General features: G+C 39.6%; 1 protein-coding gene across 1 annotated transcript; it reads right to left on the reverse strand.

Annotated features, from left to right (window-relative positions):
- Window positions 1–2,215: 2,215 nt before the first annotated feature.
- Window positions 2,216–5,258, reverse strand: TCHHL1 (trichohyalin like 1). Its single transcript, XM_008065204.1, has 2 exons — window positions 5,121–5,258; window positions 2,216–4,648 (listed from the first exon to the last, which is right to left on the reverse strand). The coding sequence occupies exons 1-2, from the start codon at window positions 5,256–5,258 to the stop codon at window positions 2,216–2,218; spliced, it is 2,571 nt and encodes an 856-aa protein (XP_008063395.1).
- Between the last annotated feature and the right edge of the window lie 11,945 nt (window positions 5,259–17,203).

Raw genomic sequence — 17,203 nt, forward strand, 5'->3', positions numbered from 1 at the left:
GGAGTGCCAGGCAGCCGGGCGCTGCAGGTCGGCGTGGCGCGGCGCGGGGCCGGTTTTTTTGTTTTTGAGTTGGAGTCTCACTCTGTCGCCCAGGCTGGAGTGTAGTGGCACACTCATTCATGGCCACCCCAGTGTCGACCTGCTGGACTCTGGCAATCCTTCAGCCTCAGCCTTCCAAGTAGCCAGAACTACAGGTCCATGCTACCATACTCGGCTAATTTTTTAGTTATTATAGAGAAAAGGTCTTGCCAAGTTACCTTGGCTGGTGTTGAACTCGTGGGCTCAGGGAATCCACTCACCTCGGCCTCCCAAAGTGCTGGGATTACAGGCTGAGCCATCGAGCCCAGCCTAAATTTTAAATTTTAAATGAGGTTTCACTATGTTTCCCAGACTGGTCTCAAACTCCTGGGTTCAAGCAATCCTCTGGCCTCGACCTCCCAAAGTGCTGAGTTTGCAGGCATTAGCCACTGCACCTAACCTATTTTAGACACTTTTGGTGCACATTAATGGCCTTCCAGGAAGACTGCATTAATGTATACTTCTACTAGCTATATTTGAGAGTTCCTCTTTTCCTATGCTTTCAGCCTCACTGTGTGGTTGTTCAAAATAAACAACCTTTACTGATTTGATAAGTTAAAAAAAGATTTGTAATTTACATTTCCCACAAGCCTAGTGAAGATTTCATGTTTATTGGCCATCTGTATAGCTTCTTTTGTGAGTTTGTTATTGATGAACTTTGTCATTTTTGCAGACCTAGGTACATATTGCTGAATTGCTTGCCAAAAGGACTGATTAGTTATTCTCTGCTGTATGTTTTTCTTTTTTGTGAGCTGTCTCTGGCTCATTTAAGAGAACATTTTGGCAGATGGGGATAGTCATTCATGTTGGAAGATAGAATGAAAAGAGCAAAAAATGTTGGAGAGGGAGGGTATATACTTGGATTATAGGCTGTAGAAGACGTGTATGTTAAAGTGGAAGAATATTGAGCCTCAAAGGCAGAATGCAATGGGAGATGGGATATTGGGTTTTTTGGTTATAGGAAACATTGTATAATAACTCTTACTCCTTTCCTGGGTCTTAGAACTAGGCTCTTAGGACATCATAGTTTGTTTATCATCTCTTGAAAAACACAAATAACTAAGACTGTTTTTGTTTCTGATCAATGTCTCCAAGGCAAGATAGAGAATAAAGGAAAAAAATGAACCAATAAAAGAAATTGATCATCACGTTGTTTAATGATCAGTTTTAATTCAATGCTTTCAGCAAACCATATGGCAAACATTTAGCAGACTAACTGGATGGTTGGTTACAAGAAGAACTTTATGGAAACAAGCATACTTTAGATTTGAGTTCTCTCTCTCTCTCATAATTAGTCTGACTGCTTATTTGAACCAGAAACTATGAAAAGGTTATGTAAAGGCTGGAATTTAATAAAAGTTTGTTGGACAAATAAATGGATGAATGAATGCATGGTGTAGGCTTAGCTGCACCTGGACATGAGCAAAGAGCTATAAATTTACTTTAATCAGATGCTAGAGCATCATAATTATTTTAAATTATGGTGGTATTTGAAGTTGGTTGAAGGATAAAATTTTAGGATAAGTTTGAAATACCTCTGGGAGATGTCATGAAGCAGAATAATTTGAATCTATAAATTAATATTTTATGATTATAAAATAGTATTGCAAAGTCTCACAGCTTCTGTTACATTTTAAAAAGTAATGAATCAGTTAAAAAAATTGGCACCCGATAAAGATATGGAAGAAATTTATTTGCTTTTATTTATTTTTCTTTAAATTAAATTAAAAAAAATTTGTAGAGATGAGGGTCTCGCTTTGTTGCTGGTCTCAAACTCCTGGCATCCTTCTGCCTCGGCAGGTGTGAGCCACTGTACTGGGCCTGAATTTTTCTATTTTTAGTAACAGTAAATTGAGATAAATTGTCACATGAAAAAGTTCATCTTGGCACTTGGAAGTAGCATCATATGGTAGAAGTTTTACTGATGGTATTTGTTTGGTCACACGATTCTTTGATGGTGGCTCCCATTGCTGAATGCTTTGTTCTTGTAGAACTTTAAGAAGGCAATTTAAAAGATTGTTAATCTGCATCTGAATGAGTACATATAAGTGTTGAGGGTGGTTGGTAGAGGAGTCAGGGGCATGTTGAGGAGTATGAAGTTCCTTGTAATTTTCTCTCCTGTGTTAAAGATTATGACTCACTGCTTTGTGGTTCTCGCCTCCCTTTGTGGTACTGGTTCCCCTCTCTGACGGTGACCCTGCTTATCTTCCAAGGCCTGGGGAGCTGATGTTTTCTGTGCACCAGTAGGTTCCTCAACAGGTAGAAACTCCTTGGTGTACTGTTGTGATACTTGACTGTGGTTGAAAAAGACAGGACAATCTGAGATCTCACTGGTGAGGGATGCCCTTGACTGATCATTGCAAAGTTGTAGGCCTGATGCCTGGGCTATCTGAGCTTGATTTTGGTGTTCCTCGTGGGTATTGTTTGTTTGCCGCAGTATCTTCTCCTGCAGGTACTGACGTGGTGAACTGGAATGGACTGTATTCCTCTCCACAGAATGGGGCTCTTGGTCTCTCAGCATCATCTCTTCAAGGCTTGACTGGGACATTAAAGATTTATCCTCTGTTCCAGGGTGTGTCTTGGAGGATACTGAATTGCCCTCATCCAGATCTTTTACCAGAGTATCCTGGAACTCTGGTACTCCACCTTCCTCTTCTTTGGTACTTGATCCCTGGATCTTTAACTCGCTTCTGCTCTGTCCCTTTTCAGGGAGCTGCATTATGGAAAGCTGGTCAGTGAAATTTGCATCTAAGGCACCTGGGAACTTTGTCTCCAGGGATTTTCCTTTTTCGCCTCTTGCTGTGGACTCCTGTGCTTCTGGGTGTCCACTGGGCTTCATAGCTGCACCTGGGCCTTTGGTCTCTGAGCCAGGACTCTTGTGTTCTTCTCTGGTAGGCTGCTCTTGTTCCTCTGTGAGCTGCACATCTTCTCCTCTGACTATCAGCACCACGGCCTCCTGGGCTCTGTCTTTCTCAGCTGGCGCTCTCTGTTTCTGAGTATTTGGGTTATTATTGTGATCTCCTTGCACAGACTCTCCATGTGGGTCCACTTGACTCTGGGAATCCTCTTGCACAGACAGTTCCTTTGTCTCTGTGCTGCTGTTACCTTCTTTTGGAGCAAGGCTGTTGGGAGTCTCAGAAGACCCCTCATCATTCTGTGTGACTGACAACTCTGGGTCCTCCCCTTGGTAACCATCATTCTCTTTGACTGGCTTGTCATAAGACTTGGTGACCCTACTCTTTTCTCCTTCAGACTGGTTCTCAAGTGGTGCCGACTCTTGTGTCCTTTCTCTTGTTCCTGGTGTCCCTTCTGCTGCAGGACCATTTCTGCTGTTCACAAGTGCCTCTGTTGGTCCTTCCTCAGTGTGTTTTGCCTCTATTCCTGGAACTGCTGCTCCTTCACGTTCAGGGTCATTCTGATCTCCTTCTGAGCTTTGATTTTGTGTCTCAGAATCTTTTTTAGTATCTGATTCATTTGATAATCCCTGGAATCTATGACACTTCTCATCCTGTGTTTGGGCTTCCAGGACTGATGGCTGAGTTTTTCTGTCATGTTCTTTTTGCTCTGCTGATCCATGGGCCTCAGGGGCTGTCCCCTGTTGCTTTTCAGCTCCTGTGCCAGGTGTTTCTGGAATGTTTCTGCCTCTACCTTGGACTGGTAGGCTCGTTGTTTCATGTTCTTTTTCTTGTGCTGGTGATTCTTGAGTCTCAGCTGTTCTACAGTCACCCTCAGGATCAGTTGCTTTCTGCATTTGAGATGCTATCTTGGCAGCAGCTTGTTCTGGCTGGTCAGCATTCTCTAAACTGGGTTCAGTTTCTCCTTGCAGGGGTGGTCCCTGAGTTTTAGAGTGTTTCTTAATACCCTGTTCTGCTCTAATTTCCTGGTCTTCAAACAGTCTCTGTGTTGTTTCTTCTGGCAGTGAATTTTGGTTTCCCAAGTTACCTTCCTGATCTCCAAACTGGTCTCTTGTCTTAGTGCCACTTCGCTCCCTGGCTAGTTCATCTCCCTCCCTGGGGATCTCCTTATTCTGTCCCCCCTCCTTTGTGGAACTGCCAGTCTGTCCTGATCCTGCAACTGGCTTATTTGTCTTAAGTTGAGCTCCATTGTCTTCTGTTGCTGGTACACTTTGAGCCACTTCCTGGCTCTGTTCATCTCCTGCTAGGTGTTGGTTCATAGAGTCATTGTGCTGAGGTGCTTTTCTTGGTGGGTGGTGAGTCTTGGCATTTCCCCGTGGGTCCACTCTACTGTGTCCAACTGCTCCATTTTCTTCAGGGCTGAGCTGAGATGATGGTGATATTACTGAAGGAAGTATCACCTTTTCCTGACCTGGCAAAGTTCTTGCTGTCCTCTGGCCATTGCTAGTGGTCGCCTGAAGATCCACTTCACTTGGCTTCTCCTTCTCTAGTTTAGACACCTGTCTTAGTTTTGTTCTTAGTAATGATTTTACGTCAAGATAACAGAGGTTTAACAAGTTAAAGATTGCAAGCACAAATTCAACAAAACTGATGGTGCCATTACTGTCATTATCCAGAAGATTCAAGTTTCTCTCCATAGCACGAAGGACGTATGGCTGCATGTAAACAACAGGGAGAAATCAGTTTATTCATATAAGGGTAAGTGTCCTGAGTGTCTCATGTCTCCTGAGAATCCTCTTTATTCAATCCCATTCTTCAAGAGCTGGTTAAATTTCCCAAAACAGTAAGAATTCATTGGCTCTAGGTGCCATTTTTTCACCAGAGAGCTATGACTGAGAAGAAACAATTACATCACTTGTAAGTTGTATTTATATGTATAATCGTTTGTGACTCAGAAGTCTACTTGCTGAAGCAATAGTCTCAGTGGTGAAAACCTCATTTTTTCTTAGACATAAGACTGTCTAAGCAGTTGCACAGAGTGGGGAACAAGATTGAAAAAAGTTCAGAAGTCTGAGGGCGGAGAACTGGTAGCTAAGTTTAAAGGGTAGGGATCATTTATGCTTATCCTGCTTGGAATATGGAGAAAAGGCAAGTAGAAGAATTTCCACAGTTCCATGAACAGCTCACCTGAAGAAAGTCGTCGAACTCGTTGTGGAGGAGCTGCTTCAACTCTCTGTGGGTCAGTGTTACCTCGTCACTGTCCCCACTGGCATATTTGTGGAATGTCTCGATTACACAGAGGACATCTCTCAGAAGTTGGGGCATCCTGGCAAGCTCAGGAGAGACTGTGAGAAAGAACAAACAAAGCTCATTTCCTATATAGGTTCTTCAGTAAGGAGATATCTTCTTACTGTTCCTCCTCCAGCTCCACTTGCATTCCCTGCTCCATTCTGTATTTTTAAATATCTTAAAATCTCCAGAGATGATTTAGTTTTGCACCAGACATTGTGGTGAGATCATATCTAGCACAGACAGGTATTAGAAGAGAACTTCACCCCACCCTGCAATAAAGAGCAACACTCATACGTTCAGAGAATTCTTCATTGCAAAAAGAGGGTGAAAAAAGAACTCAAGTATAAGTATTGAGAGCCACAAAATCAAGCCAGCAGAGTGTGATCAGTTCTTTCAGGCTCAGCTGGGAGTGTCCATCTGCTTTCCTCTCCCATTGGCTCAGTCTAGCCTGCTCAGCTTAGGAAAGTATTAACTTTTTTTTCTTTTAGTTAACTTTATTTTTTCTTACTTTTTAATTTTTCTTGTTTTTAAAAAATTTTGTTTTAGAGATGTGGGGTACAATTCAGTATTAGGAATACAAGTGAACATCATACAGGTGAAGTTTAGCCCACCCCTTTGGTCCCCACTTTGCCTGGTTTAAGATTGGGTACCCTTATTGATGTTGTGTCCCCACCCCCTCCCTGGCAGTATTCTGCTACTGCCAAACCCTTTCTTATAGTATTATGGTAAATGATCAGGGAGAGTATAACTTTTATATTTATATTTATTTTTATTTAAAAATTTTTTTTTGAGTTGGAATTTCACTCTGTCACCCAGACTGGGGTGCAGTGCCCGCTCCCGGCCACCGCAGCCTTGACCTGCTGGGCTCTGGCGATCCTTCCGCCTCAGCCTTCCGAGTAGCCGGAATTACAGGCACGCGCTACCATGCCCGACTGATTTTTGATTTATTATAGAGATGAGGTTTCGCCAGTTGCCCAGGAGGTCCCAAACCCGCGGGCTCAGGTAATCCACTCACCTCAGACTCCCAAGGCATGGGATTACAGGCTGAGCCACCGAGCCCGGTTGAGAGTATAACTTTTAAAGTTAATAAAGTTTCTAGTGAAAAGAGAAGTAATGCCAAAAAAACCAGCCACTATGTTTGCAGGCAGGAGCGACACGCTTTTACAAGAAATAATTCACTGGTAGAACAAATAGAGTCCTGACCCTTTAGTTATTATCCATTATTAAAATGATTCTACATTTTCATTTTATTATAGATCTGAGTCCCATGACTCATTAAATAGTATCCATGCCTATCTCATCCAACCAGTTTATATATATTTAAAGAAAAAGACAATAATCAAAGATGTTTCATAAGCAAGGAATACATTTGGATGGCTGGCACTCCCACTTTATTATTATTAATAGGAATTGACTTAGACCTAGAGTGTATTTCCTGTGAAATCTTCTCTCAATATCACATATAAGCAAAGCAGCAGCTGAGATTCTACATATACTCTAGCAGATAGACTTACCTTATTCAAGACGGAGAGCAGGTGTAACGAGGGACAACGGGCTGTGAGCCGCCAGCAGGTGCTGGAACCTTTTATTGAGTTCCTAATTGCACAGTAAAGAAGGAGACACCCTCTGGGTCTAATGAACTGATTCATCCCTACCAAACCCAGTTTTCTCTCCATCTCCTCTGCCAGCTTGTCTTATTTTTGTTTCCTTCTTTAGGCAGTTTTAGTTGTCTTGGCTTCAGACTCTTCCAAAGAAAGGAAAAGGGACTTTTTGTTTCATGTACTGACTTTTGAAGGTTATAGTTTTGAGGACTGTCAAGGATGGTGTTGGCCCTCCTCCTTTTTAACCTAAGGACACAATTACATTTCTGTTTGATAAATCATAGGGCTGGCAGGGACCTCAGAAGTCATTTGATTCCTCTTTCTGCCTGCAGGATGGTCTGTTTTTGACTCAACCTTGAGACATGGATGTCAATCATATGTTTAAAAATAAGGGGCTCATTTAGCCATGTGACAAAAGTGGAGATACCAGTTGATTCAAGTGTTTCAATGCTCTGCCATCTTTGCCCAGAGGCAGCAGAGTTAGAGGAGAAAAAAAAAAAAATCTCTTGCTGGGTATGCAGAATCTTGCTTACCTACGATGTGCTATTTTAAAAATGAAATTGTACGTTGAGAGGCCAGATTGGGAGGATTATCTCAGCCCAGGAGTTTGAGACCAGCCTGGATAATATAACAACAACCTGTCTTTACAAAAAAATAAAAAATTAGCCAAGTGTAGTGGTGCATGTCTGTAGTCTCAGTCACCTGGGAGGTTGAAGCAGAAGAATCCCCTGAGCCAGGAGGTTGAGGCTGCCATGAGCTGTGATTGAGCCACTATTCTCCAGCTTGGGTGACAAAGTGAGACCCTGACTTTAAAAAAAATGTGATTGATATTTACTTTTTAAAGGCATTTTTATAATCCAAGGAACTTAGAACTAACCATCTATATTACCGTGTCCTCTCTGTAAAGGGGAAAGGCAGATGTGGAAATCATCAAGCTGAGGACAGAAGTGAGTCTGAGGTGCTGAACTGGCAAACATTTTTATTACTTTCTAGATCTGGGTCTTTCTTAGAAGAGAATATTTAGTTAACAGGAGAATTAGGTTCAATATTTTTCAGATATTTAAAAAGAGATGAGTATGTTTTAAAATATTCTTGCCTCCTTTTTAAAGGATGAAAGAAATATCAATAGACAAAAGATTCATGAAAACAAATATAAACGACAAAGACCAAGTTAATGAAGGGGTGGGCATGGGGGTAATTATGTGAGAGGACTGAGGCTGAGGGAGGCATTGGTACTGAGCAAAAACTTTGTTTTGAATTTCCTGATAAGGCAATTACAAGGGAACAATGTTTGGGGAAAAAAATCCATGGTGATGTTTACATTTATAAACAATTTCTCAGCATCCCTCCAAAGCAAGAAGACTTCTACTGAGAATTGAGACTGACCATGTGAAGGTCATCTTAGCTCTGATTAGTTAACATCCCCTGAGTACCAACTATTTTTCAACAAATATGCCAGGCACTGGGGTGTTTAGAATTGAGCAAGGTATATCTTCCTGCCCAGGAGCTCATGGGCCAGATTCATGAGAAGTGGTTGAAGGAAACTAGGTAGTTTCAGGGCTTGACTAGAAAGGAAGATTTAAGGGAGACATAATAGCTGTCTTCAAAATATTTGAAGGGTTTTTATGGGTGTGGGAGAGAAAGAAAGGAATTAATGTTTATGGAACACTTATGACATGTCAGGATATTTACATGGGTTATCTTAATCCTCACAGCCCTTCTGGGTAGTTATTATCCTCTTTTAACAGATAAGGAAGTTAAGGCTTTCAGCTGGTAAGCTACTTTCCTACAGACATGTACTCAGTAAATGACAGAGCCAGGATTCAGAGTTGAAATGCTTCAGAGACTGTATGTCTCTGAGTCCATAGTTTTTCTATTACCTTGAGTTCCTTATTCTGTGTACTGGAGAATACAGATGGGATAAATGGCTGAAACTTTCTAAAAATCAGACTTTAGCTCTTATTAAGAGCTTTCTAAGGAGTAGAGTTGTCTGACAATGATATGGGCTGCTCCTGAAGCAATGAATTCCCTGTTCAAAGGGAGGCTGATTCATTATCCATTGGCTAGCTTATGGGAAGAGTTCTGCATGAGAAGAAGTAAGACAGGAATGGCTAACAGCAAAGGTACAGAACTCTTCCAACTTTAAATTTCTATGGTTTTATGCTGTAACTTCTATTTAGAAAGTTAAAATTGGATCTTGCCTTGTCTCTGAACAATGTTAAGGGCTAGCTCCCTAACTTTTTTACAGGCACTCCCACTTTTTCAGTGCTTACTCAAGACCTTTTAATTAAGACCCATACTCTTAATTAAAAGGTCTTGGGTGGGTAGTGACTCAGAGAGATGGTAGAAGGAGGAAGGAGATTGCTTTGTATCTAGTGTTTAAAAAAGGTATTTAGATTTTTGTACAATATGCCACAAACAATTCTATCATTATCATAGTGAAGACCCTGATTGCCCTTTCTTCTTTCAAACAGATCCTTCTAACACTCAATCTGTGATATCCTCTTTCCTCTAATTTTGTATGAGGATAGTACAGAAAGGAAGAAGTAGAGTAAAATGCAACGAATAAAAATTGATTAATATAGAACTGTCTTGAAGAGCCTATAACTCTTCAAAGGTCCCAACTTAAGTATTGAATGAAGGTTTTAGGTAAAATCCATATAATGGCTACTTTGGAAAGGAATGACTAATAAACCAATTTTTAATGATTATAGTAATGGAAAGTTTGGCAAGCAAAAAAGAGGGCTTTAGCTTATCTTTATATTTTCACTATCTTTTTTACTTGTTGTAAAAGTCCCTCCTGGGATCCTCTAAAATAAAAATATCAATATTCAAAAAGAAAAAATACTAGAATTATAAACAGAAATGGAGGAGAATCATAACTGAGTAAGAAATTTCAATAAATTTTTAGAAAATAGAAAGTGGATAGTAGAATGTTCATGACTGAATCAAGTGGAGAAGTCACAACCAGAATGTGTTACCAGAGCATGACAGAGGTAAAGGCAAATCTGACCATCAGGATCTGGAGAAGCACTGGACTCAGAATTAGCAGGTAAAATGAGGTGTGCATGAGAAGTGGGGCTGTAAACAGGAACAGTAATTGAAGGTTTATGTAAGGGACTCTGTCTCAGTAGTCATTCCCATTTTCCTCCTCCGTTTTAGAGTACAGAGCACAGACATCTGGGCATTTACTACCTAATCTCCCTAGCAAAATCCCAAATGACTCTTTGCTAAATAAATTGAACAGACTTCTTACAAATGCTAAATATAAGTTCCTGAAAGGCAGGATTTGTGTAACTTATTTTCCACTTTATCCTCAGAAGTTAGGAGAGTGCCTGGACTGTAATAGGTGCTCTGTCAATATTTGTTGACCAACTAATAGACCATCTGAAAGCAAAGGCATCTAGTATAAATATTGGTGTGCCAGGAAAACCTGCTCCATTATAACATTTGGGGATGGGGGGCAGTTTGCAGTCTGATAGCCATTTACTTGCAAATTGACAGACTTTCTCCAACCTTGCCACAAATTTCCCACTTGGTGTGGAAATGGGCCTATTTATGCAAATCAGGAGAAATCAGATCTTTTAAATAATATAAATGGGCAATTAAGACTATTTAGGCATATGAATAAGTCAGCAGCATGAAAAAGAAAAAAACAATATTAACAGAGAAACTGACCTTAGAGGAAATAGATGTAATTCAGGCAACAGAAGAAAAGTTTAAAAAACTCTAATTAATATTTTTAATTTCTTGAGGAGCCTTCATATTATTTTTTTCCATAATGGTTATACTAATTTGCATTTTCACCAACAGTATGCAAGCATTCCTTTTTCTTCACACCCTTGCTAAGGCTTGTTGTCTTTTGTCTTTTTGATAGTAGCCATTCTAACTGGTGTGAGGTGATATCTTATGGTGGCTTTAATTTGCATTTCCCTGATGATTAGTGATGTTGAACATTTTTTCACATAACTGGTTAGCCATTTGTATGTCAGTTTTTCCTCAAGAAATATCTATTTAGGTTTTTTGTCCATGTTTAAATTGGGTTATTTGTTTTCTCGTTATTGATTTATTTGAGTTCACTATATATTTTGTACATTAAACTTCAGTATTCCAGTATATCCTAAGGAAATGCAATCAGCATGTCAAAGATATATAACTATATTTCAGCTTTCAAAAAGAAGAAAATCCTGACTGGGCACCATGGCTCATGGCTGTAATCTCAGCACTTGGAAGGCCAAGGCAGGGGAATCGCTTCAGCCCAGGAGTTTGAGACCAATCTAGATAACACAGCAAGACCTAATCTCTATAAAAATTAAAAAAATTATCTGGGCATGGTGGCATGTGCCCATAGCCCCTGTCATTCTGGGAGCTGAAGTGGAAGGATTGCCTGAGCCCAGGAGATCAAGGCTAGGTGAGTGCATCTCTGTGTTAGAATAAGACTGACAAGAAGAGGAAGAGGAAGAAGAAAATCTTGTCATTTATGACCACATAGATGAACCTGAAGGACATTATGCTAAGTGAAGTTAGCCAGACACAGTGTTAGGTCTCTAAAAATGTTAGGTCTTGGAGGATTGTTAGGTCAGTGGGCCGGTATACTGAGCCAGTGGTGCTGGTAAGATGCAAAGAACTGCACAGAAATTAGATAGGAAAATATGGTTTAGTTAGAAAGTAGTTTAGAGAGAGAGAAAAAAGAGAGATCCACCTCCCCCAGATTAGGGAGAAGGCCAGAGCTTACAGGGAAGCATGGTGGCTGCTTGAGGATGAATGCTTTTTAAATCTTCCCTTTAGTGTGGGGGTAGGTTGCTAAGGTGATTGGGTGGTGGTTTGTTTTACATTATCATGAAGGGACAGGTAAGTACTGGTACTGTGGATGGCAGGCAGATGGGTGGGCTAGTCACATAACTGTTGCCATGGTGATTGGGTCTGTGTTATGTAGGTCACGAAGGGCTGCTTTGCGTTACAAGGTCTGTCTGTGTCATATAAGTCAACCTTGTCCTCTATGGCTAAAAGACAAACTTGGAGTAGAAAAATAAACAGTACAGAACAGGCTTGGGGAAGGGGGTTGTAAATTATCAATAGCTGTCTCCAGGAAAATGGTTCTGTCCTTGCTAACGACTAGAGGATAAATTATAGTGATCTGCTAGAAAAACATGACAAAGATAAGCAATGTTAAAATGGCTGCACTTTGGCTAAGATTATTTTGTTAAATCATTTCATTTTGGCATTTTACCCTTTTGCACAGAAAGACAAATACTGCATGATCTCACTTATATTTGCAATTTAACAGTTTAACTTATAGATACAGAGAGTGAAATGGTAGTTACCAGGGGCTGAATGGGAAAGGCAAATGGAGAGATGTTGGTCAAAAGATATACAGTTTCAGCTAGACAGGAGAAACATTTCTGGAGATCTGTTGTACTGCATGGTAACTATAGTCAATAATAATGTATTATATAAAGATGGCTAATAGACACTGAGGACTCCAAAAAAGAGGGAGGGTGGATGGGGGAATAAAACTGAAAAATTACCTATTTGGGAACCATGTTCACTATTTTGGTGATGGTTACACTAGAAGCCACCACACAATATATTTATGTAACAAGCCTGCACATACACCCCCAAATCTAAAATAAAGTAAAATTCAAAAAGGAAAATTATGAGTAATAAATTACTGTATACTTAACTATTGGATCGACAGTAGATTTTAAGTGTTCACACAACAAAAAAGGTAAGTATGTGAGGTGATGGATGTGTTAATCAGCTTGATTTAATCATTCCACATTGTATACATGTATCAAAACATTACATTGTACATCATAAATATATACACCTTTTTGGGGCTAGATGTAAAATGAATTAACAGACAAGTTCCCAATGCTATCTCTAGCACTTTCTGGTTAGACAAGCTACTTACCCTTTACAGTTGCTGTTTTCTCAAATGCAAAAGAGAAATTATTATGTCTAATTCACAGGGTAGTGGTAAGAATGAAATAATGCCATAATACAATATGGGGCACATAGCAGTTTCTTTATAAGGAAAAACCTGTAAAAATTGAGAGTTAGAAGAATGGCTGTATAAGTACAAGTGAGTTCTCTCTCCCCAGGGGAACCTCAAGATCTAAAGGACAATTACTTGATGAGGCTGTCATGGAGGACATTACGTGGCTAAGTGACATTAAAATCCCAGAGAAATGTGATATTATATTCTATTGATATAAAATAGTGTGGCCTTGCCTAAGGAAACAAGGGATTCTTACATTTCCCTACCTTTACTGCTGTTAACAGTGTTTTATTAATTATTAATTAAAAATTAAAAGTATGTTTTTCATCAGAAAAAATAAATATATATATAACTTTTATAATTACTGTCATTTAAATAAGTCTTTTTCATTTTAAAAAATTTGTATGAATTTATGGGGTACATGTGAAATGTTGTTATAAATATAATAATCAAGGCAGGGTATTTAGAGTGTTCATCACTCAAGGGTAATACATTTTTACAACTTTTGTCTGCCAATACAAGATAAATAAACAACTCTAATCAATATATTTTAAAGAGATTAACTATGACAAGACCAGAATGCAAAAGAGGTGATTGGAGAGCAAAAAAGTATTTTTAGATTAAAAGTAACTTCTGAAGTAAAAAAAAAAAATCAATAATAAAAAAACTGACAAAATATTTTAGAATAGTGTTATCCAATAGAATTTTAGATATTGGCTGGATATAGTACTCATGTCTATAATTCCAGTGCTTTGGTAGGTGGGAGCAGGAAGATCACTTGAGACCAGGAGTTTGAGACTTGTTGGACAACATAGTGAAACACGTCTCTGCAAAAAAAAAAGTTAGGGGTCCCGGTGGGCTGGGGTCGTGAGATGAGGCGGAGGGAAGGAGCTGGACTGTCTGAGGCCCTGGGTGAGGGGCGAAGGGTGAGGTGTCTGCTGCGCAGAGGGGAGGCCGAGAGTCCCGATGGGCTGAAGTCATGGGCGGAGGGGTGGGGAGGGGCTGGGTCGGGTCATCGAAGGCCGGGTGTGAGAGGCGAGGGGTGAGGGGTTGGTCACGCAGAGGGAAGGCCGAGGTGGAGGTGGGCAGAGCCTGGGGGTTGGGGGCCGTACACCTGTGGGGCCAGGGGCCAGGATCCCAGGGAACAGGGAACCAAAAAAATTAGCTGGGCATAGTGACGTGTGCATGTAGTCCCAGCTACTCAGTGAGGGGCGCCAGTCCCTGCAGAGAGATTTAGGGGGTCCCTGGGAGGTGTGGTGGCATCGGCGATTATTCTGGAGAAATAAAGAGAAAGAAAGAGAGAGACGGGGGGAGAAAGAAAGAGACTGGACTCTGTATACTTTTAATTTTTAATTAATAATTAATAAAACACTGTTAACAGCAGTTAAATGCAGCCCAGTTTATTTAAAACTGGTCTAAAAGAATGCAGCCCAGTCTAAAAGAATGCAGCCCAGTCTAAAAGAATGCAGAAGCCATTTATTGGAAGTTACAGTGGGTATTTATCCACAAATTTTACACAGACAGTCTCACAAGTCTTTCACGTGAACACAAAGCCAGGTGCAGGAGGGGCGTCCCCCACCCCCCAGATGTTTTCTCAGGTATGAGGAAGGACAAACCCCCAAATTGTCTTATTGTTCCCTATGCTAGTTAATGTTCCTCAAAAGCAATGCAACAATCCCTACTAGCATCATGATGTTCTAATAATCATTAACTTCGAAAGCTCATGCATACACAACATCCATGATGACTAACTTAAATCTTATTACCTTTCTATTCTATGCTAATTATACTTACACAATTGCTATGGAAGCTCTTAATTATAGCTTAAACCAGTTCTTAAAGAATGTGGCCCCATCCAAAGATTACGCTGGGCTCTTTAGGATGTGGCCCAGTCCAAGGTTCACAGTGGGCCACTTCTTGGAACAATCAATTACAGTCTCTTAACAAAATGGCTATTCTAAAATCCTATATATCTATCTTAATTTCTTTAAAAGTTTCTAATTCCTAATCCTAATATATAAAGCTGATCATCAGCAATAAAGCTTCTAAAAATAAAACCCAATTATAAACTGTAAATTGTACTAAGGCCAAAACCACAATAGTAGAAAATGGGAACAATGAAATTTCTAAAGTTAGCTGTATTCTTATTAAACCTCAAAATATCATGATTGATCATGCTTGAACTAACATGATTCCCGACGTTAGTATGACCTATTCTACAATGCTTTCTATGAATAAAATAAATTCAATTTCTGTAATAAGTAGAAAAATCCTACACTAACTATAGCTAAAACTGGTCTAAAAGAATGCAGCCCAGTCCAAAGTATGCGCTGGGCCCTCAGGAACGTGACCCAGCCCAAAGTTCGTGCTGGACCATTTCTGGTAACTCTAGATAATCATCTATACCGTCTAAAGCTGAAAACAGCTCTCCATATGCATATACTGATTCTATAAATATACTTTTAAATCTTATAAAGAAGCTTGTATCATATATAAGGCTCCTGAATGTGACCTGAGTTTGAACTGTAATTGACTGAAAGGCCAAAACCACAGTCTGCAAGAAATGGGAACGATGGATCCCTAGAGTTAGCTATGCCTGTCTATTCTTGAAGTTTCAAGCTTAGATCATCAAAGTCCCTGCTAGTGGGACGGGCCAAACAGCAAAGAAGGGAAGAGGGAATGGGCCATCAGCTCCTGAACTCATCCTAGTGGTCTCAGGGTCCGCAGCCTGCCTGGATCCCTAATGCTCAGGTGGGCCTCCACAGCCGGCTCCCAACAACTCAGGAGGCTGAGGCGGGAGCACTCCTTCACCCTCGGAATTCGAGGTTGCAGTGAGCTGTACTCAAGCTTGGGTGACAGAGAGAGACCCTGTCTCTAAAAAAGAAAAAGAAACAAAAACCTTTAGTTACTTGCATTGTCCAATATGGTAGCCACTAGGTATATGTGGTTATTAAGCCCTTGAAATGTGACTAGTGTGACTGAGGATCTAAAGTTTTGATTTTATTTAATGTTTGATTTTATTTAATGTTAAAATTTAAATGTAAATAGTCCCATGTGGCTAGTGACTACCTTATTGGACAATACAGTTTAGAATATAGAACAAAAAGAGAAAGAAATGTAAGACATGGAAGAAAAGATAAGAAACATATATAATCAACTTAGGAGATCCTACTCTCAAATAATAGAAATCTCGGAAAAATAAAGTAGGAAAAAAAGATAGAAGATATATTGACCAAGGAATAAATGAAACCAGGTGTGGTGTCTCATGCTTGTAATTCCAGCACTTTGGCAGGCTGAGGTGGGAGGATTGCTTGAGGTCAGAAGTTCGAGACCAGCCTGGGCAACATAGCAAGATCCTTATCTTTACAAAAAACAAAAGTTTAGTTGGGCATGGAGGTGCAGATAGTCCCAGCTACTTAGGAGTCTGAGAAAAGAGGATTGCATGAAGTTCAAGGAGCCTAGGAGTTTGAGGCTGCAGTGAGCCATGATTGTGCTGCCACACTCCAGCCTGGGCAACAGAGCAAGACTCTCTCTCTAAAAATAAATAAATAGATAAGCAAGAATTTTTAAAAAATGACTATTCTTAGAGACTTCAGATTTTAAATTTCCACAAAATGTAAAATGTTCATCTAGATTTATCCTAGGAAATTTTAGAACACCAAGGACAAGGAAAAGAAAGATCAAGCATCTTGCCCAAGGCTATAAAACTAGTAAGGGCATAACCAGTTTTTGCTCTCAGGCCATCTTACTTCTCTGCCTGTATGCTTAATATAACAATACAGACATTTATTGGTTTCCAAGTGTTAGAGTCTGTTTATGGAAAAAATATGACATATTTGATTGTGTTTGAAGTGTAAAAGTGTACATTATGCTGTCAAAAGTTGATGGAAAAAGCAAAATATGTTATTTAGATTTAGAAAAGTAGCAAAATTGAAACAATGAAAACATCAAACATTGAGAAGAATGGTAATGTCAGTGATTTGAATCCTTGCCTGTCATACTGGATATATCACTTAAAATTGATAATTTACTACCAGAGTTTACAGCCAGAAGAATAAAAATAAAAGAATTAAAAAGTTTTTCTTTCAGACATGGGACTGGAGTTGAAGAGATATTGGGGCAGTTTCACTTGTCTATTTATTCATTTTTATCTTAAGCTTTTTTATACTATTTGATATGTTATCATTTGCATCCTGAATTAGCTTAATGCAATATTTTTGATGTTACAAACATTAATTATAGAATAAATAATGGAGAAATTAACATGTATCAACTATCCTTACTTAGTAAACATTCTGTGTCTTTAAATCTTATCTTTCCAATTACATTTTAGTTACCTGAAGGGAGAGACTGAATTATAGATTCATTATGGTAAT

Source organism: Carlito syrichta, unplaced genomic scaffold, assembly GCF_000164805.1.
Source record: "Carlito syrichta isolate Samal-C Ts95f unplaced genomic scaffold, Tarsius_syrichta-2.0.1 Scaffold308189, whole genome shotgun sequence".
NCBI classification, from domain to species: domain Eukaryota; kingdom Metazoa; phylum Chordata; class Mammalia; order Primates; family Tarsiidae; genus Carlito; species Carlito syrichta.

Bases quoted from the DNA above. Each gene is read 5' to 3' on its own strand.
- TCHHL1 (XM_008065204.1), bottom strand. From the start codon at position 5,258: ATGCCCCAACTTCTGAGAGATGTCCTCTGTGTAATCGAGACATTCCAC. The intron at 4,649-5,120 runs GTGAGCTGTTCA...GTTTACATGCAG, and splicing joins AGTTCGACGACTTTCTTCAG to CCATACGTCCTTCGTGCTAT.